This window comes from Heterodontus francisci, chromosome 6, assembly GCF_036365525.1.
Source record: "Heterodontus francisci isolate sHetFra1 chromosome 6, sHetFra1.hap1, whole genome shotgun sequence".
Lineage (NCBI taxonomy): Eukaryota > Metazoa > Chordata > Chondrichthyes > Heterodontiformes > Heterodontidae > Heterodontus > Heterodontus francisci.
The window spans coordinates 57,766,702-57,793,094 of record NC_090376.1 but is presented as its reverse complement, the minus strand read 5'-3'; the positions used below and the strand labels follow the sequence as shown (position 1 = coordinate 57,793,094).

Below are 26,393 nucleotides of genomic sequence, written 5' to 3'. Positions count from 1 at the left end.
CACATCTAGTCACCACCTCGAAAAATTCAATCAAGTTAGTTAGACACGATCTCCCCATGACAAAGCCATGCTGACTATCCCTGATTAATCCCTGCTTCTCCAAGTGGAGGTTAATACTGACCCTCTGAATTTTTTCCAATAGTTTCCCTACCACTGATGTTAGACTCACCGGCCTGTAATTACCTGGTTTATCCCTGCTACCCTTCTTGAATAATAGTACCACATTCACTGTCCTCCTGCCCTATGGTACCTCTCCTGTGGCCAAAGAGGATTTGAAAATTTGTGTTAGAACCCCTGCTATCTCCTCCCTAGCTTCACATAACATCCTGGGATTCATCTCATCTGGGCCTGGGGATTTATCCACTTTCATGCCCACTAAAACAGCTAATACTTCCTCCCTTTCAATGTTAATATGTTCAAGTATATCATAATCCCCCTCCCTGATCTCTACACCTACATCGTTCTTCTCCATAATGAACACAGATGAAAAGTAATCATTTACAACCTCACCTATGTCCTCCGGCTCCACACACAGATTGCCACTTTGCTCCCCAATGGGCCCTACTCTTTCTCTGGTTATCCTCTTGCCCTTAATATACTTATAAAACGCCTTGGGGATTTTCCTTTATCTTGTCCGCCAGTGTTTTTTCGTGTCCCCTCATCGCTCCCCTAATTACTTTTTTAAGTACCCCCCTACACTTTCTATACTCCTCTAGTGCCTCCGCTGTTTACAGCGCTCTGAATCTGCCATAAGCCTCCTCTTTTTCCTTATCCAATCCTCTATATCCCTTGACATCCAGGGTTCCCTGGACTTCACCTTAACGGGAACGTGTTGGCCCTGAACTCTCACTATTTCCTCTTTGAATGACTCCCACTGGTCTGATATAGACTTTCCTACAAGTAGCTGCTCCCAGTCCGCTTTGGTCAGATCCTGTTTTATCCTGTTGAAATTGGCCTTCCCCCAATTCAGTACCTTTATTTCCAGTCCATTTTTGTCCTTTTCCATAACTACCTTAAATCTTTCAGAGTTATGGTCACAATCCCTGAAATGCTCCCCCATTGTCACCTCTACCAATTGTCTGGCTTCATTCCCCAGGATTAGGTCCAGTACCACCCCTTCTCTTGTAGGACTTTCTACGTGATGGCTCAAAAAACTCTCTTGTATGCATTTTAAGAATTCTGCCCCCTTTAAGCCTTTTGCATTAAGACTATCCGAGTTGATATTGGGGAAGTTGAAATCCCCTACTATTATTACCCTATTATTTTTACACCTCTCTGAGATTTGTCTACATATCTGCTCCTCTATCTCTCCCTGACTGTTTGGAGGCCTGTATTACACTCCCAGCCAAGTGATTGCCCCCTTTTGTTTTTAAGTTCTATCCAAATGGCCTCATTTGAGGAACCTTCTAAGATATCATCCCTCCTTACTGCAGTAATTGTCTCTTTAATTAACAGTGCAATGCCACCTCCTCTTTTACCTCCTCCCCTATCTTGTCTGAAGATTCTATACCCTGAAATATTGAGCTGCCAGTCCTGCCCCTCTCTCAACCATGTCTGTGATAGCAATAATATCATATTCCCATGTGTTAATCAACGCCCTCAATTCACCTGCCTTACTAGTAAGACTCCTTGCATTAAAATAGATGCAATCCAGCCTTGCATTATTCACTTGTGCCTTAACAGGTCTATATTTGCTCTGCCTTCCAGACTGGCTCAGTTTCTCTTCTATATTTGACTGTGCATCATCCCCTACTGTACCTCCACTCTGTATCCACCCCCCTGCCAAATTAGTATAAACCCCCCCACCCCCAACAGCATTAGCAAACCTCCCAGCAAAGATGTTGGTCCCTTTCCAGTTCAGGTGCAACCCGTCCAACTTGTACAGGTCCCACCTCTTCCAGAAACAGACCCAGTGATCCACGAAACTGAAGACTTCCCTCCTGCACCATCTCCTCAGCCACGCATTCATCTGCTCTATCCTCCTATTCTGATACTCACTAGCACGTGGCACCGGGAGTAATCCAGAGATTACAACCTTTGAGGTCCTGCTTTTTAATCTGCTACCTAGCTCCCTAAATTCTTGTTGCAGGACCGCATCCCTCTTTCTACCTATGTCATTGGTACCAATGTGTACCATGACCTCGGACTGTTCATCCTTCCCCTTCAGAATGAGCTGCAGCTGCTCCATGACATCCTTAACCCTAGCACCAAGGAGGCAACATACCATCCTGGAGTCACGATTGCGGCCACAGAAATGCCTATCTGTACCTCTTATGATAGAATTCCCTATCACTATAGCTCTCCCACTCCTTTTCCTCCCCTCCTGTGCAGCTGATCCACCCATGGTGCCACAGACTTGGCTCTTGCTGCATTCTCCTGAGAAGCTATCTCCCCCAACATTATCCAAAGCGGAAAATCCGTTAGATAGGGAAATGGACCCAGGGGACTCCTGCACTACCTGGCTAGTTCTTCAACTCTGCCTGGCGGTCACCCGTTCCTTTTCTGTCTGAGCAGTCTTTACCTGCTGTAGGGTGTGTATGTGTAGATATAAAATGAGGCACAGGTAAATCTTTGCAGTTATGCCCTGCATAGTTGAGTGGCACTCACCTTCCGGGAGTGGAGCAGCGAGGAGCGGACCTGCAGGGAGAACGTCGAGCGAGTGTGAACACCTCCCTGTACATGCTATCCACGATGATCTCAGCCTCGTGGATGCTCCACAGTGACTCCAGCCGCCGCTCCAGATCCGAAACGTGGATTTCGAGTAGCTGCATCTGGAGTCACTTCCTGCACATGTGTTCACCCTGGACACTGGAAGCGTCCCTGACTTCCCATATTGCACAGGAGGAGCACTCCACGCTGCCGAGCTGCCCTGCCATGACTTACCCTTAATTTATCCCCTTAAATTACCCAAAAATTAGATTATTTACACGAGGGACCTTGATTCCCTTAAAAAAACTGTATTGAAAAAAAACTGTAGACCTCTTTACTTTAGTTACTTACCCAGCTATTTAGAGTTATCCCTAACAACAGTAACTCACCAACCAATCACCTTGCAGCTTTCCTGTGATGTCACTGTTGACTTTCTTCTATTTTTTTCAAAACACCGGCGCACCTGGACTGCTCTCCTTTCCCGGAAGGTAAGTTACTAGGCCACGATCCTCAGGCTCTATTTATCCTCTTCTCTCGCTCGGCATTCTCCCCGCAGGTCCGCTCCTCTCTGCTTCACTCCCGGATGGTGAGTGTCACTCAACTATGCAGGGCATAACTGCAAAGATTTATCTGTGCCTCATTTTATATCTACACATACACACCCTACAGCAAGAGTCACTATATAGCAATCAAAGCTTAAGATGCTCCCTAAAACCTACCTCTGACCAACATTTTAGCCATCTGTCCTAAGATAGCCTTATGTGGCTCAGTGTCAAATTTTGCTTCATAACACTCCTGTGAAGCACCTTGGGATATTTTAGTACGTTAAGTGCGCTATATAAATAGCGTGTTGTTAATTTACCATAACTAAGTGGGCGGGATAACTTCAGGCTGACTAAAGGATTGATGGTAACTGCAGTCAGTATTAATAAAGTACAAGTCAGAACTTTTTCCCCCATTTGTTTTTTCCCCATCTCCTTAGCCTAGGTTCTGTCAAATTTATTGTACCATCCATATCACCATCTTGTCTAAGAACAACCAACTCAGCATGTCTGGCAAATTTTTAAAAAACAATGTACACAGCATTCAAAGTTTAACTCAGCCTATTACATTTGCATCAACAGAGGCCTGGACTAATAATCTGGAGATGAGAGTTCAAATCCCAAAATGGCTGTTTGTGAATTTAAATTCAGTTAATTAAATAAATTTGGAATAAAAAGCTAGTATGAGTAATAGCGACCATAAAGCTATCAGATTATTGCAAAAACCCAACTGGTTCACTATTGTCTTTTTAATAAAGGAAGCCTACATTGTTACCTAGTCTGACCTATGTGATTCCTAACTATCCTTTGAAATCGCCTGGCAAGCCATTCAGTCATATCGAAAGTCGACAAAAGAATTACAATAATAAAGCCAGATGGACCACGCAGCATTGACCTAAACATAGGATTTGGATAGGCAAAGGGACGTCAAACCCACTTGATCCTGTAAAGTCCTACTCACTAACATTTGGGGACTTGTGCCAAAATTGAAAGAGCTATCTTACCGACTAGTTAAGCAATGGCCTAATACAGTCATTTAGAATTTAGAATTTAGAACATTACAGCGCAGTACAGGCCCTTCGGCCCTCGATGTTGCGCCGACCTGTGAAACCATCTGACCTACACTATTCCATTTTCATCCATGTGTCTATCCAATGTCCACTTAAATGCCCTTAAAGTTGGCGAATCTACTACTGCTGCAGGCAGGGCGTTCCACGCCCTTACTACTCTCTGAGTAAAGAAACTACCTCTCACATCTGTCCGATATCTATCACCCCTCAACTTGAAGCTATGTCCCCTCGTGTTTGCCATCACCATCCGAGGAAAAAGACGCTCACTATCCACCCTATCTAACCCTCTGATTATCTTATATGTCTCTATTAAGTCACCTCTCCTCCTCCTTCTCTCCAACGAAAACAACCTCAAGTCCCTCAGCCTTTCCTCGTAAGACCTTCCCTCCATACCAGGCAACATCCTAGTAAATCTCCTCTGCACCCTTTCCATAGCTTCCACATCCTTCCTATAATGCGGTGACCAGAACTGCACGCAATACTCCAGGTGCGGTCTCACCAGAGTTTTGTACAGCTGCAGCATGACCTCGTGGCTCCGAAACTCGACCCCCCTACTAATAAAAGCTAACACACCATATGCCTTCTTAACAGCCCTATTAACCTGGTTAGCAACCTTCAGGGATTTATGCACCTGGACACCAAGATCTCTCTGTTCATCTACAGTACCAAGAATCCTCCCATTAGCCCAGTACTCTGCATTCCTGTTACTCCTTCCAAAGTGAATCACCTCACACTTTTCCGCATTAAACTCCATTTGCCATCTCTCAGCCCAGCTCTGCAGCCTATCTATGTCTCTCTGTACCCGACAACATCCTTCGGCACTATCCACAACTCCACCGACCTTAGTGTCATCTGCAAATTTACTAACCCACCCTTCTACACCCTCTTCCAGGTCATTTATAAAAATGACAAACAGCAGTGGCCCCAAAACAGATCCTTGCGGTACACCACTAGTAACTAAACTCCAGGATGAACATTTGCCATCAACCACCACCCTCTGTCTTCTTTCAGCTAGCCAATTTCTGATCCAAAGCTCTAAATCACCTTCAACCCCATACTTCCGTATTTTCTGCAATAGCCTACCGTGGGGAACCTTATCAAACGCCTTACTGAAATCCATATACACCACATCCACTGCTTTACGCTCATCCACCTGTTTGGTCACCTTCTCGAAAAACTCAATAAGGTTTGTGAGGCACGACCTACCCGTCACAAGACCGTGCTGACTATCTCTAATGTACTTATTCTTTTCAAGATGATTATAAATCCTGTCTCTTATAACCTTTTCCAACATTTTACCCATCATACTCAGGATCATACCTATCAGCCTATATCTCAAACTACTCCATCATCATTTCGGGGTATGTCCTGCCCCACCAGCAGGACTGGTTCACTAGACATGGCAGTGATATACAGTCAGGAGAGAGTGGCCCTGGGACTGAACATTGACTCTGGATCCCATGAAGTTTCATGACATCAAGTTCAATAAGGGCAAGGGAACCTCCTGCCGATTATCACCTACCACCCTCCCTCAGCTGATCAATCTGTACTCCATGATGTCAAACACCACTTGGAAGAGGCAATGCGGGCAGTAAGGACACAGAATCTACTCTGGATGGAGAATGTCAATGTCCAGCATCAAGACTGGCTCGGTAGCACCACTACTGACCAAGCCCTGAGGACATAGCTTCCAGACTGGGCTTGCAGCAGGTGTTATGAGAACCAGTACAAGGGAAAAACCTACTTGACCTAATTCTCACCAAGCTAGCTGTCGCAGATGTATCTGTTTATGAAAGTGTTGATAGGAGTCACCACCACACATTCCTTGTGGAGACAAAGACCTGTCATCACACTGAGGACACCCTCCATCATGTTATGTATCAACACCACTGTGCTAAATGGGATAGATCCGGAACAGATCTGGCAGCTCAAAACTGGGCATCCATGAGTGGGACAGGAAGGGATCGAGTGTTTAATGGTAGCAGTGCATCAGCAAATAAGGGCCATGTAAAGAATAGTAGTAAAACAATAAAACTAAAGCCTTTTTATCTGAATGTACAAAGCATTCGTAACAAGATAGATGAACTAGTGGCACAAATAGAAATAAATGCATTTGATATAACGGCCATTACAAAGACATGGACCAGAATTTTATGGTGGATGAACGAGAGCCGGACTCCGACGTGAAAGTCGGTGGTGAACCCGCTTGCGCCTAGCCCGGGGATCCGTATTTTACGTCCCGTATTTTACAGGTCCCCGGGCTTTAATTGTCCCGAGGCAGGACTTCCATCCACTTGAGGGAGGAGGTCCCGCCTCAATGAGCTGCCGGCCAATCAGTGGGCCGGCAGCTCTTAGTGCCAGCAACGCCACTGGGAGTGGTGGCCACTGCTGGGACTGCAGCCCAGCCGACACCATGGATCGAGGAGGGAAGGTGATTAGGGGCATGCCTCACCAGTGGGATTGGTCCTTCCCTGGTGAGGCTGGAGTGGTCGTTTGAGGGGAGGGGGGTGTCTTGGGTCCTGGGGTGGGTTGGGAGGCGGGGGCAGCCCTCAATCGGGCACCCTGTGCCTGACTGCCATGCCCACCCCCCCCCCCCCCCGGGGCGCAGAAAGGCCGGCAGCTATTGCTGGGCGGCCTTTCACGTCCCCAGCACACCCGCTTGCCATGGGTAAAATACCCATGGAGGTGGACGAGGGCCCTTAAGTGGCCTTGATTGGCCTCGGGCAGGCGGGCCATTTCCCACTCCCCGCCTGACACCGTAAACTTGTCCAGAGGTGGGAGCAGGGCGGATAGGCCTCCCGGAGCCTGCCGCTCAATTTTCTCCGCCTCCACGCCACCATCCGACACACTGGGGCGGCGCAAAATTCAGCCCATGGTTGCAAGGTGACCAAGGTTGGGAAATAAATATTCCAGGGTATACAATATTTGAAAAGACAGGCAGAATGGAAAAGGACGAGTATAATAAAGGATAACATAAGGACAGTAGTAAGAAAGGATCTTGGCTCAGAAGATCAGGAAGTAGAAGCTGTCGGCATGGAGATTAGGAATAACAAGGATCAGAAAACACTGATGGGAATAGTTTATAGGCCCTACTAACAGTAGTTATACCATTGGACCCAGCATTAAGCAAGAAATAATTAAAGTTTGTAACAAAGGCAATGTAATAATCATGGGTCACTTTAATCTTCATGTAGACTGGACAAATCACATTGGCAAAGGTAGGGTGAGGTGAGAGTGATTGACCTTGATATCGAGGCAGCATTTGACCGAGTATGGCATCAAGAAGCCTGAGCAAAATTGAAGTCAATGGGAATCAGGGGAAAACTCTACACTGCTTGGAGTCATACCTAGCACAAAGGAAGATGTTTATGGTTGTTGGATGCCAATCATCTCAGTCCCAGGACATTGCTGCAGGAGTTCCTCGTGGCAGTGTCCTAAGCCCAACCATCTTCAGCTGCTTCATCAATGACCTTCTCTTCATCATAAGGTCAGAAGTGGGGATGTTCTCTGATGATTGCACAATGTTCAGCACCATTCACAACTCCTCAGACACAAACAGTCCATGGCCACATGCAGCAAGACCTGGACAACATTCGGGCTTGGGCTAATAAGTAGCAAGTAACATTCATGCTACACAAGTACGTGGTAATGACCATCTCCAACAAAAGAGAATCTAACCATCTCCCCTTGACATTCAACGGCATTACCATCGCTGAATCCCCAACTATCAACATCCTGTGGGTTACTATTGACCAGAAACTGAACTGGAGCACCCACATAAATAGTGTGGCTACAAGAGCAGGTCAGAGGCTGGGAATTCTGCACCGAGTAACCCACCTCCTGACTCCCCAAAGCCTGTCCACCATCTACAAGGCACAAGTTAGGAATGTGATGGAATATTCTCCACTTGCCTGTATGAGAACATCCAACAAGGTTCAGGAAGCTCGACACCATCTAGGAAAAAGGAGCCCATCCACCACCTTAAATATTCACTTCCTTCACCACTGACAGACAGTGGCAGCAGTGTGTTTCATATACAAGATGCCCTGCAGAAACTCACCACGCCTCCTTCGACAGCATCTTCCAAACCCACAACCTCTTCCCATCTAGAAGGACAAAGGTAGCAGATGCATGGGAACACCACCACCTGCAAGTTCTTCTCCAAGCCAGACACCATCCTGACTTGGAAATATATCACCATTCCTTCGCAGTCACTGGATCAAAATCCTGGAACTCCGTCCCTAACAGTACTGTGGGTGTACCAGCACCAAATGGACATCAGTGGTTCAAGAAGACAATTCACCACCACCTTCTCCAGGGCAATTAGGTATGGGCAATAAATGCTGGCCTTGCCAGCGAGGCCCACAACCCATGAAACGAATAAAAAAAAAAGTCTGGATGATGAGTTTGTAGAATGCTTTTGTGACAGTTTCCAAGAACAATATGTTGTGGAACCAACTAGGGACAAAGCTATTTTAGCCCCAGTATCATGTAATGTGACAGGGTTAGTTATTAATTTCATGATAAATGATCTTTTGGGAAAAAGTGATCATAATACAATTGAATTTCATATTAAGTCTCAGTGTCCAAAACAAGAATCTTAAACTTAAACAAAACCAATTACATGGGTATGAGGGGAGAGCTGGCTTAGCTTGATTGGGTAAATAGACCAAAAAGTATGTCAGTAAAAAAGTGGGAAACATTTAAAGAAATGATTCAAAACATTCAACACAAAATACATTCCATTAAAAAACAAAAAATTAGTGAGCAAGATCCATCTGTGGCTTACTAGGGAAGTTAGGGCCGGGGGACAGTGGATGTGAAGGACCTTAGCAGAAAGGTCAGTGACTAGGGGGCATAGATTTTAAGTGATTGGTGGAAAGATTAGAGGGGAGATGCGGAAAAACTTTTTCACCCAGAGGGTAATGAGGGTCTGGAACTCATTGCCTGAAAGGGTAGTAGAGGCAGAAACCCTCAACTCCTTTAAAAGGTGTCTGGATATGCACCTCAAGTGTCATAACCTGCAGGGCGATGGATCAAATACTGGTAGGTGGAATTAGGCTGGATGGCTCGTTTTTTGGCCGGCGCAGACATGATTGGCCAAGTGGCCTCTTTCTGTGCTGTAAACTTTCTATGATTCTATGATTTTCATAACAGGGTCGGAAACTGAATGCCCGGAACATTTAAGGGTCACAACCCCATGCTGCTGATGCAGTGCTATTTTTAAACGGAAGTCACTGAATTGGCCTGGGTGCAAGTCCAGCACCCAATTAGAGGTGCCAGAAGTGTCCTGGAGACAGGAACTGGTTGCTGAGGGCAATCCTAAAAGGCAAGTGGGAGCCATGACTGGGCTTGCCATTGCCTTCAGTGATGCAGTATCAGGGAGATCAGAGGGACTCTGTGGGAATCCCTGGGCAGCACCCCATTTCTCTGATGCCTCCCTGGAGACACTCATTGGTACAAGATACGAGAGGAAGGAACTTTTCTTCCTGGCCTTGCGAGACCAAGAGTGTGTGGATGGAGGTGGCCACAGAGGTCAGCAGATGGGGACCCACTCGAAGGACCTGGGTCTGGTGCAGAAAAGACGAGTGGCCAGTGGCAGCCAGCTCATTGGGCACCAAATCTCTAGGCAACAGATTGCATGCAAGCTGACCTCACGCAATGTCCAGAATTTTCCCTTACATTGTCAGAGTAAGTCAATGATATCTGGACTGAGATGCAGCCACCCTCACGTACAGGGCGACATTCTGATCGGGACATCACTGAGGGGAACATCAGCCCATGTGTGTATCATGCTGGAAAAGATGAGGGAGGGCAACCTACTCATGAATCTCTCTCCTCTCATCCTGCAGGAGGAGAGGGGGAGATGGCTAAAACAGAAGGTGGAGTGGCCCAGCTCCACACACTGACAGCAGTGGAGGAGGCAACACTGGAGATCACCAGGGTGCCATCGAGGCATTCGGTAGGAGATTGCAAGACAGGTAAAGACACCTATGTGCAGTGGGCAGTCCCCCTTGGAGAACGGAGGACAGACACAGCAATGCCTTGCTGGGCAAAGATGCTGAGCCTCATGTGCAACAGACAAGGAGAGCCTTCCTTGAGAGCTAGAGACAGATATGTTCCTGTTTGTCAGAGTTTCCTGAGGCCCTGAGGAACTGTGCGCAGGCAATGCAGGAGTCCATGCAGCACATGTACTCTGTCATGACTCAGGGATTCAATCTCATGAGCTTCTCCACTGAGAGATTGGGCAACCTTTTGGAGAACCAAATACAGCAACACTCTGAGTGGGTGCAGGAGCAGCGTGCTGATATGCACAGGCAGAGTGAAACTCTCTGTAGCACTGACCGTTCAGTGTTGCTGATGGAGCTAAGGTGCTCAGAGTGGATGCCAGCTGTGTCCCAGTCAGTGGCCACTTCCAGCATCCAAGGGCTCCAGGAAAGGGCTGACGCGATCCTAGTGGCAGTCGAAGGGGCCGCACCTCAGGGGACACCGGCATTACCCTTTGACCCGTCATCCCCTCCGACTCAGGAGCCACCTGTGTGCCAGGGCCCTGTGACAGAGATAGCCCCATGCATGACACAAGCATGGCAGCTGTGGAGGAGACTCCATGGGCACCTCCAAGATGAGGACTGAAGCCAAAGGCATGTCAGCCATTGGCAGAGAATAGGGAACAGGCTGCTTTCACCTCATCCTCTGCCACAGGGGGAGCAACCAGCAGAAGTGTTAGGGAAGGTAAAGTGCCGCGTCATTGAAGTCACTTAATGGGTCACTTGAGTGCTGTTGTCTACCTCTGTCTGTACTGTCTCTTGCCTTACAATATAACTTTATTTCACTACTCTGACAAGTGTGTTGTTGTTGTCTCATCTCCAAAGGGGGATGTCGGAATGTGGGGTGGTTAGCAGGGATGTGGGGCCTGATGAATGTTATGTGCCTATGCTTTGTGATATTGGACAATGGTGGATGGAGGAATCCTCTATTTGCATGTTCACGGCTGCCAGTGGGACCTCGCAGTTAAGAGTCATAGCAGTAAAATAACTCTGTATGCTGGAAGGTGAGTTGTGGGATCATCAGCCACAAGGTCTCAGGGGAGATCAGATGAAACGCTGCTGAATTAGCATGGCCCTTGCTGCCAAGCCAGCCTGCAGTTCACCCTGAGGTCTGCAACAGCATGGCCGGGTGATGACTTATGCTGTCTGGACATGGTCACCTAATGGAGCTGACCCTTCCTCCTCCCCTTCTTCCTCCTCTAAGTCATCCTCCAAGGTGGAGTGGTGTTTTAGCTCACCCTCTTCATCCATCTCCAGGCCTCTTTCCAGTGTCATGTTGTGCAGGGTGGAGCAGGCAACCACAGTACAGGGCACTCTGGCTGGCTCGTATTGGAGGGCACCACCCAATTGGTCAAGGCAATGGAAGCGCATCCTCCAGATGCCAATGACCTATTGAATGCAGGTCCAGGTTAGGAGATGGCTCTGGTTGTAGCGCCTCTCCCCATCCGTGTCTGGGTCTCGAACAGGGGGCAGCAGCCACTTCCTTAGGGGATAACCCTTCTTCACCAGAAGCCACCCACAGAGTCTGGATTTGGGCCTGAGAGGGACTCTCACAAGATAAAAGGAGTCATGGTAGCTGGCCAGGAACCGGGCACAGACCTGCAAAATTCATTTCCTGTGGTGACAGGCCAGCTGGATGTTCAATGAACGGTCACCCTTTCTGTTCAGGAATCTGGCTGGCTGGTCTGTCAGTGCCTTCATGGCTACATGGTTGCAATTGATGACCCCCTGGACCTGAGGGAATCCAGCGAAGATGAGATGGTGGCACAGTGATCCAGAGGTCCCGGCTAATGTCCTGGGGACATGGGTTCAAATCCCACCATGGCAGCTGGTGGAATTTAAATTCAACTAATTAATAAAAATCTGGAATTGAAAGCTAGTCGCAGTAATGGTGCCGTGAAGCTATCATTGATTGTCCTTTAGAGAAGGAAATCTGCTGTCTTTATCTAGTCTGGCCTACATGTGATTCCAGACCCACAGCAATGTGGTCGACTCTTAACTGCCCGCTGAAATGGCCTAGCAAGCCACTCAGTTGTCAAGGGCAGGGATGAGCAATAAATGCTGACCTAACCAGCATGCCCGCATCCCACAAATGAATAACAAAAGAAAAAGCTTCAACTCACTGAGACAAGCATTTCAGCAGGAAATGGGGAGCCAGAGAGAGAGAATGGGAAGACAAACAGAGAGAGCGAGACACACACAGAGAGCAGGGAGAGAGAGACACAGACAGGGGAGAGGGAGAGAGACACAGAGAGAGAGGGGGAAAGAAAGACAGAGAGAGAGGGGGAAGAGAGACATGGGGAGAGAGGGAAGAGAGATACAGAGAGAGGCTGAGAGAGAGAGAGAGAGGCGAGATACAGATTGGAGGGAAAGACACAGAGAGTGACCAGGGGGAGACATAGAGAGGGAGAGAAAGAGGGAGGAGAGAGAGAGAGGGGGGGAGATACAGAGAGAGGGGGGAGAGTCGCAGAGAGAGAGGGGGGAGAGTCGCAGAGAGAGAGGGGGGAGAGTCGCAGAGAGAGAGGGGGAGAGAGGCACAGAGAGAGGTTGGAGAGAGACAGAGGGAGAGGGAGAGGTGAGACACAGAGAGGGGGGGGAGAGACAAGGGGTGGGGAAGAGACACAGAGAGGAGGGAGAGACAGAGAGAGAGAGAGAGGAGAGACACGGGAGGGGCGTAACACAGAGAGAGAGGGGAAGACACAGAGAGGGGAAGACACAGAGCGCGGGGTAAAGTCACAGAGATGGAGTGTCAGAGAGGGGGGAGAGTCAGAGAGAGAGGGAAGAGAGACACAGAGAGGGGAGAGAGACACAGAGAGTGTGGGGAGAGACAGAGAGAGAGAGAGCATAGGGAGAGATACAGAGGGAGGAGAGAGACAGCAAGAGGGGGAGAGGCACACAGAGAGAGGGAGGAGAGACACAGAGAGAGGGAGGAGAGACACAGAGAGAGGGAAGAGAAAGAGAGAGGGAAAAAGATAGACACAGAAAGGGGAGAGAGAAAGTAAGTCATAAATTAGTCTTCTCATTTAAAGCTTCTTCACAAAAATGCAAATTTGTTGCTTTGATTAACAGCAAGATACATTTTTAATGCCTTTACCTTTCTGAAATTTGCTCACCAGCCACCTATGTAGACCAAAATTGTAATGTGGCCCCCACACAAAAAGGTTGGACCCTCCTGTTCTAGGTGGTAGAGGTCGTGGGTTTGGAAGGTGCAGTCAAAGGAGGCTCGGCAGGTTGCTGCAGCGCATTTTGTAGATGGTCAAACTGCTGCCTCTGTGCGCCAGTGGTAGAGGGAGTGAATGTTTAAGGTGGTGGATGGGTGGCCATCAGGCAGGCTGCTTTGTCCTGGATGGTGTTGAGCTTCTTGAGTGTTATTGAAGCTGCATTCAACCAGGCAAGTGCGGAGTTAAGTATTCCATTACACTCCTGACTTGTGCCCTGTAGATAGTGGACAGGCTTTGGGGAGTCAGGGGGTGAGATACTCACCGCAGAATTCCCAGCCTCTGGCCTACTCTTCTAGCCACAGTATTTATATGGTTGGTCCAGTTAAGTTCCTGGTCAATGGTAACACTCAGGATGTTGATAGTGAGCGATTCAGCAATGGTAATGCTGTTGAACGTCAAAGGGAGATGTTTAGATTCTCTCTTGTTGGGGATAGTCATTGCCTGGCACTTCTGTGACGTGAATGTTACTTGCCACTTATCAGCCTAAGCCTGAATGTTGTCCAGGTCTTGCCAGATGTGGACATGGACTGCTTCAGTATTTGAGGAGTCATGTGTGGTACAGAACACTATGCAATCATCAGTGAACATCCCCACTTCTGATCTTATGATGGAGGGAAGGTCACTGATGAGGAGACTGAAGATGCCTGGGCCTAGGACACGACTCAGAGGAGCTCCTGCACTGATGGCCTGAAGCTGAGATGTTTGGCCTCCAACTACCACAACCATCTTCCTTTGTGCTATGTATGACTCCAACCAGTGGAGAGTTTGCCCGATTCCCATTGACTTCAATTATGCTCAGGCTCCTTGATGCCACGCTCGGTCAAATGCCGCCTTGATGTCAAGGTCAGTCACTCTAACCTCACCTCTGAAATTCAGCTCTTTTGTCCATGTTTGGACCAAGGCTGTAATGAGGTCTGGAGCCAAAGGCCCTCGTAGAACCCAAACTGAGCATCAAAGTGACACTTGATAGCACTGTCGACAGCACCTTCCATCACTTTGCTGATGATCAATAGTAGACTGATGGGATGGTAATTGGCTGGATTGGCTTTGGGCAATTTTCCACATTGACAGGTAGATGCCAGTGTTGTAGCATGGATAATGCCCCTGCTCATCCTCAAAATAAATATCCTGGGATCTTTTATATCCTCGTGAGGGGCAAGATAGGGCTTTGGTTTAACATCTCATACAAAAGACGTGCTACTGACAGTGCAGCACTGGAGTGTCAGCTTGGAGTTGTGCTCAAATATCTGGACTGCTGCTATTGGGAATGTCTGACACCTCTGCCATATAATGATATTGAAGAGGCACCATAGATAGAAATGTTGTTCTTTGATCTGACTTGCATTCTCTAGCTTCCATTGTAGCAGTATTTTTCAAATACACTGTACAGTGAAAAAATCTTTAAAGATTGCTAAGAATATACCATTATGCTAGCTTCAGTGCCTTTCCTGAATAGAATGCTGATCAATTTATCTCAAAGCTGTGATACTTTACCTTCACAAATTCTAAAGGAGAGCTATTTTGAAGTATTTGTCTTGTTTGGGCTTTAGTTACATTTGGGCACTCTATTATTTATATAATTAAAATTAAAAATGTAATGTTATTCTCAAAATTCAAATGCCTCAAATTTATTGGTAAAACCTTTTATTAGATCATTGGGAAATACGGCTACGTAAGCTTGCAAAAATCTCATAGGTTCTTTCTTTTGGTGCTATGGCAACTCATTGCACGATCATTATCTGCATTTACGTCCCATCTAAAATAAACCTGATTATTTACAGGCAGTGGTGGGTGGTTTGTTTATATCTGACCATGAAGCCTTTCCAATGCTGCTGCATTCCATTCTCTCCAATTTACTTTATTGTTAATTACTGCTTATTTGAAAGATATTTTAGAAATATATATACTAGAGCTCCCTTCCTGACTCAGGCTGAAATTTCCTGGGCCGAGGTGTCGGGCATGGAGGCGGGGGTTGGGGTGTAGTACGGCCAGCAAAATAGTGGGGAGCCATGGGCGGCAGTGACATGGATCAGCCACCTGCTGAATGAAGACAGACAGCCAATTTAAATATTTAAGGCCCCAATTAGGGGCAATTTAGAGGGCCCACCGTAATGACCCCCTGCCGCGTGTGGAGGCCGCCAGCTTAATGGAGGTGGCCGCTCTGCAGCAGGTTGGGGGACCCTCAGAGCCAGAGGCTCCATCCCCCAAAGAGGGGGCCGCAGGCCTCAAAGGATGCCCCCACAACCCCAACAAAGCAAACAGACGGGTTTCCCTCCCATGAGCAGGACCTACAGCCTCCCCCTCCTTAAATAGTTATTTATTAATTAGTCATTTGGTAGTACAAACCTTGAGTACTGCTGAAAATAGAGACATGTTGTCAAAGCCTTTCGTCTTGCACTCATCAGGACAATCCGCAAGAATACCAATGTAAGGGGAAGCAACAGCTTCATACTGTAGGAGAAGAGAGTCCTGGATTCGTTGGCAAGTGAACTCTGATTGGTAGAGGCATTGCAATGGACAATGCACCAGTTTATGGTGACTGACAGTTAACTGTCAAGCTTTATTTGAAATTTAAACCAGGCAGCTTGACACTGATTGGTCAAGGCATTGCCCTGAGGAATGAACTAGCGAATGGCTGTCACTTATTTTGTTCAGCTGAAACAGGTGCTATGTGTGTACATGTTCTTTCTGTCTGCAAAGAACAGAGCCCTGTGTATTAATATACGTAGCTACTAGTACGCGCAAATGCACCACACTGCGAGCCCTACTGACAATCTTAAATTGGTTGTCAGCATAATTCTTAGCACACTGAGGATTGTTTAGCAAATGTTGTCCAATCGCAGAATCACATCTATCGCATCAATGCCAGTGTGATGCTAGGTATATAGGCCGTACGTCCCAAAGACTGACAGAATCGTATCAAACAACATGTCCCTTCCATTGTTCACAATGGTCAAAGTACAGGCCTTCCCCAACCAGCTTGCGCTTGCAAAACTCAAAACACAATGTCCAACATTGGATGCGATTCCATAATTGGACAACATTTGCGAAGAATTACACTGACAACCAATTTAAGAATGTCAGTCGGGCTCGCAGAGTGGAGCATTTGTCACATATATTAATACATAGGGCCCTGTTCTCTGTAGACAGAAAGAACATGTACACACATTGCACTTGTTTCAGCTAAACAAAATAAGTGACAGCCATTCACTGTTTCATTCCTCAGGGCAATGCCTTGACCAATTAATGTCAAATTTCCTGGTTTAAATTTCAAACAAATCTTGACAGTTAACATCAATCACCATAAACTGGTGCATTCTCCATGGCAATGCCTCTACCAATCAGAGTTCACTTGCCAATGAATCAGGGCTCTCTTCTCATACAGTATGAAGTTGTTGCTTCCCCTTATATTGGTATGCTTGCAGATTGTCCTGATGAATGCAAGACAAAAAGCTTCGATTTGTCTCTATTTTCAGCAATATTCATTCATTGTTAAAGCTCCAAAGGTACCTCCATTTTGAGACGGTCTCCTACCTGCCTCAGCAGCACCCATCCCTCCTGGTGGGGCTGCCATGGCTCTAGAGCTGCCGGTCCTCTGATTATGTATTAGCGAGAGACAGCATGGTTTTGTGAAGGGGAGGTCGTGTCTTACTAATTTGATTGAGTTTTTTGAGGAAGTGACGAAGATGATTGATGAGGGAAGGGCAGTGGATGTTGTCTATATGGACTTTAGTAAAGTCTTTGACAAGGTCCCGCATGGCAGACTGGTGCAAAAGGTGAAGTCACACGGGATCAGAGGTGAGCTGGCAAGATGGATACAGAACTGGCTCAGTCACAGAAGACAGAGGGTAACAGTGGATGGGTGTTTTTCTGAATGAAGGGATGTGAATAGTGGTGTTCCGCAGGGATCAGTGCTGGGACCTTTGCGGTTTGTAGTATATATAAATGATTTGGAGGAAAATGTAGCTGGTCTGATTAGTAAGTTTGCGGCCAACACAAAGGTTGGTGGAGTTGCGGATAATGATGAGGATTGTCAGAGGATACAGCAGGATATAGATCGGTTGGAGACTTGGGCGGAGAAATGGCAGATGGAGTTTAATCCGGACAAATGTGGGGTAATGCATTTTGGAAGATCTAATACAGGTGGGAAGTATACAGTAAATGGCAGAACCCTTAGCAGTATTGACAGGCAGAGAGATCTGGGCGTACAGGTCCATAGGTCACTGAAAGTGGCAACGCAGGTGGATAAGGTAGTCAAGAAGGCATTCGGCATGCTTGCCTTCATCGGTTGGGCCACAGAGTATAAAAATTGGCAAGTCATGTTGCAGCTGTACAGAACCTTAGTTAGGCCACACTTAGAATATTGCATGCAATTCTGGTCGCCACACTACCAGAAGGATGTGGAGGCTTTGGAGAGGGTACAGAAGAGGTTTACCAGGATGTTGCCTGGTCTGGAGGGCATTAGCTATGAGGAGAGGTTGGAAAAACTCGGATTGTTTTCACTGGAATGACGGAGGTGGAGGGGCGACATCATAGAGGTTTACAAAGTTATGAGCAGCATGGAAAGAGTGGATAGTCAGAAACTTTTTCCCAGGGTGGAAGAGTCAGTTACTAGGGGACATAAGTTTAAGGTGCGAGGGACAAAGTTTAGAGGGGATGTGCGAGGCAAGTTTTTTTACACAGAGGGTGGTGAGTGCCTGGAACTTGCTGCCAGGGGAGGTGGTGGAAGCAGATACGATAGCGACATTTAAGAGACATCTTGACAAATATATGAATAAGAAGGGAATAGAGGGATATGGGCCCTGGAAGTGCTGAAGGTGTTAGTTTCGGCAGGCATCAAGATCGGCGCAGGCTTGGAGGGCCGAATGGCTTGTTCCTGTGCTGTACTGTTCTTTGTACTGCCAGCAGCATCAGGAGCCTACCTGCCACTTCTGGAAAAATCATGCCCAGGTCTGGCTTTTGGGAAATGCGGGATTCGGACCTCCATTTTGGTCCCAAAGTCCACAGGAAGATCCTGCCCAGTGTGTTGGAAGGTTAACGGCTCAATTGCTAGTCAGTGCCAAGTTAGTTGATCTTAGCCAAGGGAGCAATAGGACACTGTAATTGGCCTGAGCAACCTTTGGATAGGGAAAGGACCCTGCAGCTGATTGCTATCCAGTGACTCCTGTTGGAAAGTTCACACAAATGTTGGAAGAAGACAAGATTGCACATGTCCAATGCCCTCCCTAGTCAGGCAGCCAGCCAATACTCACAGCTCAAGCTGACATGTGAAGAATATCCACTTGGGCAATTCGCTGGAAGACGTTTGGTTCCAATGAAACCAGCAAGAGTCAACCCAACAACAACTTAAATTTATATAGCACCTTTAACACAATAAAACGTCCCAAGGCCCTTCACAGGAACATTATAAAACAAAGTATGACACAGAGCCACAAAAGGAGATATTAGGTCAGATGACCAAAAGATTGGTCAAAGAGGTAGGTTTTAAGGAGTGCCTTAAAGGAGGAAGGCGAGGTGGAGAGGTGGAGGTTATTACAGAGCTTGGGGCCGAGGCAACTGAAGGCACAGCCACCAATGGTGGAGAGATTAAAATCAGGGATGCACAAGAGGCCAGAATTATAGGAGCTCAGATATCCTGGAGGCTTGTGGGACTGGAGGAGATTACGGAGATAGGGAGGGGAGAGACCCTGAAAGGATTTGAAAACAAGGATGAGAATTTTAAATTCAAGGCATTGCTTGACTCGGAGCCAATGTTGGTCAACGAGCACAGAAGTGATAGGAGAACAGGACTTGACAATGCAATAACAACTTGCATTCAGATCGCACCCTTAACATAGAAAAACATCCCAAGGCACTTCATAAGAGGTGTAACTAAACAAAAATGGACACTGAGTCAAGGAAGGGAATATTAGCAGCAACAAAAAACTTAGTCAAAGAGGTGTGTTTTAAAAACAATCTTAAAGAGGAGAGGCAGGTAGAGTGGTGGAGGGGTTCAAGGAGGGAAATCACAAAATCCCCAATTAATTATGAAAACTAAAGTTGTAGTATGCACATTACTGGCTATGGAAATGTCCATGCTTTCCATGGTGTCTGTGTAGCAGAGGGCAAATCTTTGAACAATTTTTTAACTCACTTCCTCATATCTCATTCCACATAACATAAATATCACCAAGTGCCGAGGAAGTAAAATCAGTCTGCATGAATAGAACTATTCAAAAGATGAAGGAAGTCTCACAAATCCAATCCTACTCAGAGATCTGAGTAAAATGAGGAATCCAGGGGTTCAACTTAAGTGGATAAGTTATCACCTGAATGAAGTCTTATTTTGTATGAAATAGCCAGTAATGTGCATACTACAACTTTAGTTTTCATAATTAAGATAAAGATAGATTAATTACCCTTCACGTTTATCAGCAGCGGGTTCATTTTTCAAATTATTTGATAATTTTTAAATTAAAAATACAAAATTTGAATTACCAAACTGTTCATGTGGAAATGGTACTGAACTATACAGACTAGGAAGGTCTCAGGTTCAATCCCAGGACATTGCTGAATTAGCTGATCTTAACCAGGGCTGCAATGGAGAGGCTACAGATGACCTCATTGTCACTGGGGTAATAACTTGGAGTTTTTGATCTTGATTACTACCCAATGAGACCTGTGTACGTGTGTAGATATTAATAAAGGAATGAATTAGACTAGGTTGTGAAATCCTCTCCTCACCTCAACAATAAAGAGTGTTCAATTGTCAGCACCACTGGAACTTTAGCCCAGTATGATACATTACCTATAGGCAAAAAGGAGAAAATTAAACAGAAAAATGGCAGTGCCATAGCAACTCCATGCTGCAATAGCCGAAGGTGTTTGAAGCTCCTGCCCCTTGAACAAGTGAAAGTAAAGATGGCCTGTTTGATTTGAACTGCAAAGCCTGAAAAATAAATATTTTATTTGTTCCACACTGAGCAGCAGGGGGAAACGCAAGTTCCACAGAAAGAACGTGAGAAGAAAAATGTTTTCCAGCAGCATGTGACTCATTCCTGTTCAGTTATCACCTCTGCAGTTCTCTTCATTCAGGTATTAAAAACTTCAGCTTGTCAGGGTCCAGTTACATGCACACAAACCTCACCACAAGCCTGAAAAATAACTAGGTGAGTTGTCCAAAGTGATTTATTATTGCTATATTATAGCTAGAAGCTAGAAAACAGAAGATTAAACATTTCTGCCTGTTGTGCTTACATTTATCTATATGTTACTGAAAAAACTGGGTCCCAAAATTTTCAAATCCTAGTCCACCATTGGAAATGCAGCAGAGCAGAGCTTTTTTTTATTTGTTCATGGGATGTGAGCATCACGGGCAAGGCCAGCATTAGTTACCCATCCCTAATTGCCCTTATGCATATGGTGGTGTGCTGCCTTCTTGAACCACTTCTTGGGTGGCACAGTGGTTAGCACCACAGCCTCACAGCTCCACTGATCTGGGTTCGGTTCTGGGTACTGTCTATGTGGAGTTTGCAAGTTCTCCCTGTGACTGTATGAGTTTCTGCTGGGTGCTCTGGTTTCCTCCCACAGCCAAAGACTTGCAGGTTGATAGGTAAATTGGCCATTGTAAATTGCCCCTAGTGTAGGTAGGTGGTAGGAGAATTGTGGGGATGTGGTAGGGAATATGGGATTAATGTAGGATTAGTATAAATGGGTGGTTGATGGTCGGCACAGACTTGGTGGGCTGAAGGGCCTGTTTCAGTGCTGTATCTCTCTATGACACTACAGTCCATGTGATGTGGCTATAGTCACAGTGCTGTTAGGAAGTGAGTTCCAGATTTCTGACCCAGCAACAATGAAGGAGTGATGATGTAGTTCTAAGTCAGGATGGTGTCTGATTTGGAAGGGAACATGCAGGTGGTGGTGTTCCCATCCATCTGCTGCCCTTGTCCTTCTAGGTGGTAGGGATCGTGGGTTTGGAAGGTGCTGTTGAAGGAGGCTTGACGAGTTGCTGCAGTGCATCTTATAGATGGCACACATTGTTGTCACTGTGCACCAGTGGTGAATGTTTAGGGTGGTAAATGGGGTGCTGACCAATTTGTGGCTTTGTCCTGCATGGTGTCAAGTTTCTTGAGTGTTATTGGAGCTGCACTCATCCAGGCAAGTGAAAAGTATTCCATCACACTCCTGACTTGTGCCTTGTAAATGGTGGATAGGCTTTGTGGAGTCAGGAGGTGAGTTACTCGCCACAGTATTCCCAGCCTCTGACCTAACTTGTGTAGCCACAGTATTTATACGGCTGGTCTATTTAAGTTTCTGGTCAATGGTAACCTCCAGGATGTTGATGATAGAGGATTCAGTGATAATAATGACATTGAACATCAAGGGAAGATGCTTAGATTCTCCCTTGCTGCTGCTGGCTGCCCATGTCCATGAACTCAAATCCCATTATAAATTGCAGCCCATCCTCAGCACCAGACTTATTCACCCTGGGAGGAAAATCAGAGTTACGCTGTGTCGCTCCAAGGACAGATCTGAGGTCCAGGAAGGGGTGCAGCAAAGCATTGTACCTTTTCCTTCAGCTATTAAGGAATTGCTCCTCCAAGCCCTACAAAAATAATCTAGGCCACTGCTGCCCCTAACTGCTTTCCCTCCACAATCTGAAAAACACCGTCCATCCCCCACCACCTCCAGCCTCTGGGCCTCCCGATGTTAGACCAAGCTAAATGCGGACAGCTGCATTGGGATACCATTTGGTGCCCGCAGGTCATTTGTTCCATTTATATGAGGCTTAGAGCTCAAAATGACTTAGATCTTTTCCTCATCGTCTCCCTCATCTCCACAATGAGCAGGCTGGCAGTGTGGCAGACTTGGCATCGCACAGAAGTGAAAAGGAATCCATAGATTCAAATTCAGTAAATCAATAAAGCAACATGCCTAAGATGTCAGCAGACACAATCAGAAACATATAGTAGGGAGGGAAAACAGAAGGAAGGTTAGACTTACAAAAGGGTGAGGCTTCTGTATGTTAAGCAACATTTTGTAAATATAAATGGATATTTTAGTGCAATAGTGCTGGCTTTTCACAGATACAAATGATCTCATGCTGCTTGGTTTTGTGAAGTGCAATGAAACAACTGGCTACATTTGTATTTCATCCCAATTGTTAAATGGTGGTCTTTAGATGGGTGACCTCTTTCTTGCTATCTCACATCTGAGTGCTCAGAACTGTCCTCTTCAAGTGTCCAGAAGCAATTTCCTCTGTAATTTTGTTGTTGGCTGGCCATCTCATAGTAATAGAATTTTAAAAGGTTAAAAACTGTTCCTTTGCTGCAGCTATGTATTTCATTCTAAATTCCAAGGACATGTCAAACAGGAATTCAATAATGTAAAAGCAGGCAATAAACACATCATGCTTCAAGTTCTGTTCAACAGTGAGATTGCAAGGCTATGCGATTAAGAAGTCAGGAGGAACTTGCCCATCTAAGGACTGTGTTACTTTTAATGGATTTTTGATCTTCGCAGGACTGATGGAGAAGTTAATGAAATAGGTATTTAAACCCTTTTGTGAATTGCTAATCACATCTACATTGGAGTCATTAAGATCTCTCTGTATGGATGAATTAAGATGGGCTGAATGGCCTTCCATAGCCATAACTGTCATGTGATGTGAGAGCTTCACAAGAGTAAACAGTAAAGGTGAAACAGATTGCCGGGCAACACTTTATGGTATGCGATCTTGGGCCATGAACCAGGTGTGTAGTATTGTTGGTTTGTCTTACCTTACAAAACGCCATCTTATCCAATAGTTGGTGCCATGTTAGACAAGTACCGTGGATTGGATTGAGTATAGCTGCCACCTCCTGACAGGTTTGGTGCACTGCAGTCTTCTGGGCAGATGCCCTGGAGTTCCAAACAAGGCAACCTTCCTCACATCTACTTTGTCAACCATCTAATAGGGGGCCAGAGCACTACTGCTCCATCACTTGGCTACAGCTATTTTGCCTTCACGTTGGTTTTTCCATCCTTTCATTCCAAGTTGTCACTTTTCCCCCCAACAAAGTCTTTAAAGAGGCTGAAAATGTATCAAAAATCCTTTTGAACCTTTGAAAAAACAAAGTTTTTTTCTATGCTTCCATTTATCCTTAAATGGCAACATCCCTTTAATTTTAATAGCTGCATGCTTATGACATTCTGTAGAAGCCCCTTCATCTCACTTCTTGCAAGTTCAAACTAAGCAGGGAGCATGTGATGATAATATTCATCAATCAGCCCTGCAGTATCTTGTGGAGCCAGTTCATTGTTCTGCCAAATTACAGCCTAAGCCTCAGACAACAATTATGGAAATGTTTTAGCTGGGATCAGTGAATTAGCACTATGTTGAAAGGAAGATAAAAATGAAGGGCTCAATAGTCTTCTGACCCTAGAAATTATTATGTTTACCCTCAATAAAAGGTTTCTTCTCTTTTGTAATAACTATGCACTTATTTATGAGACAATTCCACATAACAAAGATATAAAACAAGCATAACACATGAGAATGTGCAGTTTATAAGTTGACGACATGACTAATATAACCAGTTATAGCTGCCTTCTGCCCAGATCTTGGCTCTCCTGCAAAGAATTCCTGTTACAAACTCTCCACAGCAGGGTAACTGAGGGAAAAGGTGGTGTTCTTCTACAAGCTCTTGGCTGATAGAAAAATAAAACAATTGAACAGATAACACGTTGTTCAGCTGTGAAACATGAGAAGAATACACACACGAAAATCAAGATTGCCAAGAGTTTGATCCTGTGTGCTAAAGATTGTTTTCTCTCCACCACTGCCCAACACACAGCTGTGCATATGTGAAAGGTAAGATATTATTTCAGAATTGCCAAATATCTAGTTTTTTTCTTCACTTCCAAATTCAGGAATTTTATCCCTCTTGGCAGCCTTGGTTGAAATCCAATACCTTGCACTTACTTTGTCGTGACTTTCTAGTCCGCTTCCCTCTGGCTTGGCTCGAATGACAAATGGTGTGGCCAGCTTTGACAGAATCCTTTGAAAACTACAGCAAATCTTTGGAGAAACTATCTCAAAGCAGTCCTGAAATTTCAGGACCTTATGAGCTTCAGATTTCAGTTGTTTCCTGAGCCCTTCTCCAAGCTGAAGGATCAACATACTCAGATCAAACATGAAGTGGAATGGGAAAACTCTGCAGAAAGTGGTGATGCTTATCCTTAGATCAGATGGAGAATGGGTTAGTCCCTGTGGAAGTATTTTCATATTAGTTGCATCATGGTATACTTTGATAATGAAGGTAAGGCAGTTACTCTGGTTTGTGCCATCTGAGGACAGCTTTTCAGGGACATTGAGCACTTGCTCCACTGCAACTTCCATTTGATAGATCTTCTGTGCCGCAGCTTTGATCAATCCAGGCATTGCAAATCCAACAATCTTTTGTGGATAAAAGTAATGAAGCGTCAAAGTACCATCAGTTGAATCTTTGCATAGGAAAGAAGGGGATTCAAACCTATCTTGTTTACTACTGGATGTTCTTGCATGTTCCAGCAAAGCATCAAACCCACCAAAAAAGTCCTGTAACGTACTACCCAATGCCCGCAGGACCCTTTCATTTTCTTCAAAACAGATGCAGAACAATTCCTCACCAAATTTTTCTTGCAGTTCTTCAAACTTCAAACCTAGAAAGAACAAATGGTTAAATCATGACAAGAAGTACAAAATAATACCATTTTTGTATTGTAGCATATCAGAAGAAAATATATAAGCTGATAAGCATAACAGCTCAATGACACACTATTCCAACTTTTACAACATAAATACTTTTATCTCTATGTATTTTTTTTTAAGGAAGTGATCTTATTTTTATCAAATGGCAGCATTGGAAAGTGTAACAGTATTCCAATTTACATTATACAATGTCAGCATCAAGTACTCCCAGGCCATATATAGCATAATAAGCTATACTTTACCTCGGAATGCCTTATGTGGACACTAGTCCAGCAATGTGACTTAATTAACCCTGCTTCTGTAAACAGCCCATACTGCACCAGTGTGATTTTTTCCCACGCCCCATTATTACTCTGAACTCTTTCAGTGAGGTTGGTGGTTAAACGAATTGTGGCCCCATACTTGCACTGCACAAACTCCTATCACAGAATCCTTGCAATGGCAGATTGGAAACCTTGGTCCAATCGTTTTGAACTGGAATCAAAGCCAGGTCCAGAATGTGAAAGGCCATTAAGCCACTGTACCAACCAACATCCCAAAAGCTACTTGTTTTTAAGTGCCAAATAATTCCAATCTGTTTACTTGCATGGGTCAACCATACTTGCAACTTGCCAAGCCTCCTTCAACAGCACCTTCCAAACTCACAACATCTACCATCTAGAAGAACAAGGACAGCAGAAATATGGAACGGAATTTTTCATTGGGCGGGCGGCCCCGCCCTCCGGCCAAAAAGTCGGTGGCGAGCCCACCTCCGCCGGACCTGGAGAGCCAGGCCGGGATTTTTCGCTCCCCAGGCCCTTAATTGGTCTTAGGCGGGACTTCCACCTCCTTGAGGCAGGAAGTCCCGCCTAATGGAGCTGCCAGCCTATCAGCGAGCTGGCAGCTCTTAGGCCCAGCAGTGCCTGTGGGAGTGGTGGCCACTGCTAGCACTACACCCAGCCATCGCAAACGATGTGAAGGACAGCCTCGGAAGACAGGTAAGTTTTTAAGGCCCCGCCGGGGACAATGGGCCAGGCCCTGGCGAGGCAAGGGGGGGGTCACTTGCCCTTACAACTGAGTGTTGTGCATTGGGGGCAGTTGGGGCTTCGGGGACGGCCCTCCATGTGAAACAGGTTGCCTGATCAGGAGGGCCCCCACCCCGTCCGCAAGAA

General features: G+C 45.9%; 1 protein-coding gene across 2 annotated transcripts in view; it reads right to left on the bottom strand.

The window, feature by feature from the left end:
* Positions 1-26,393, bottom strand: part of gucy1a2 (guanylate cyclase 1, soluble, alpha 2) — a 306,665-nt gene that overhangs the window by 192,482 nt on the left and 87,790 nt on the right. For both annotated transcript variants that reach the window (XM_068033743.1, XM_068033742.1), the window contains exon 4: positions 24,475-25,193. In XM_068033743.1, the coding sequence (XP_067889844.1) occupies positions 24,475-25,193 (719 nt within the window). The remainder of the gene's footprint in view (positions 1-24,474; positions 25,194-26,393) is intronic.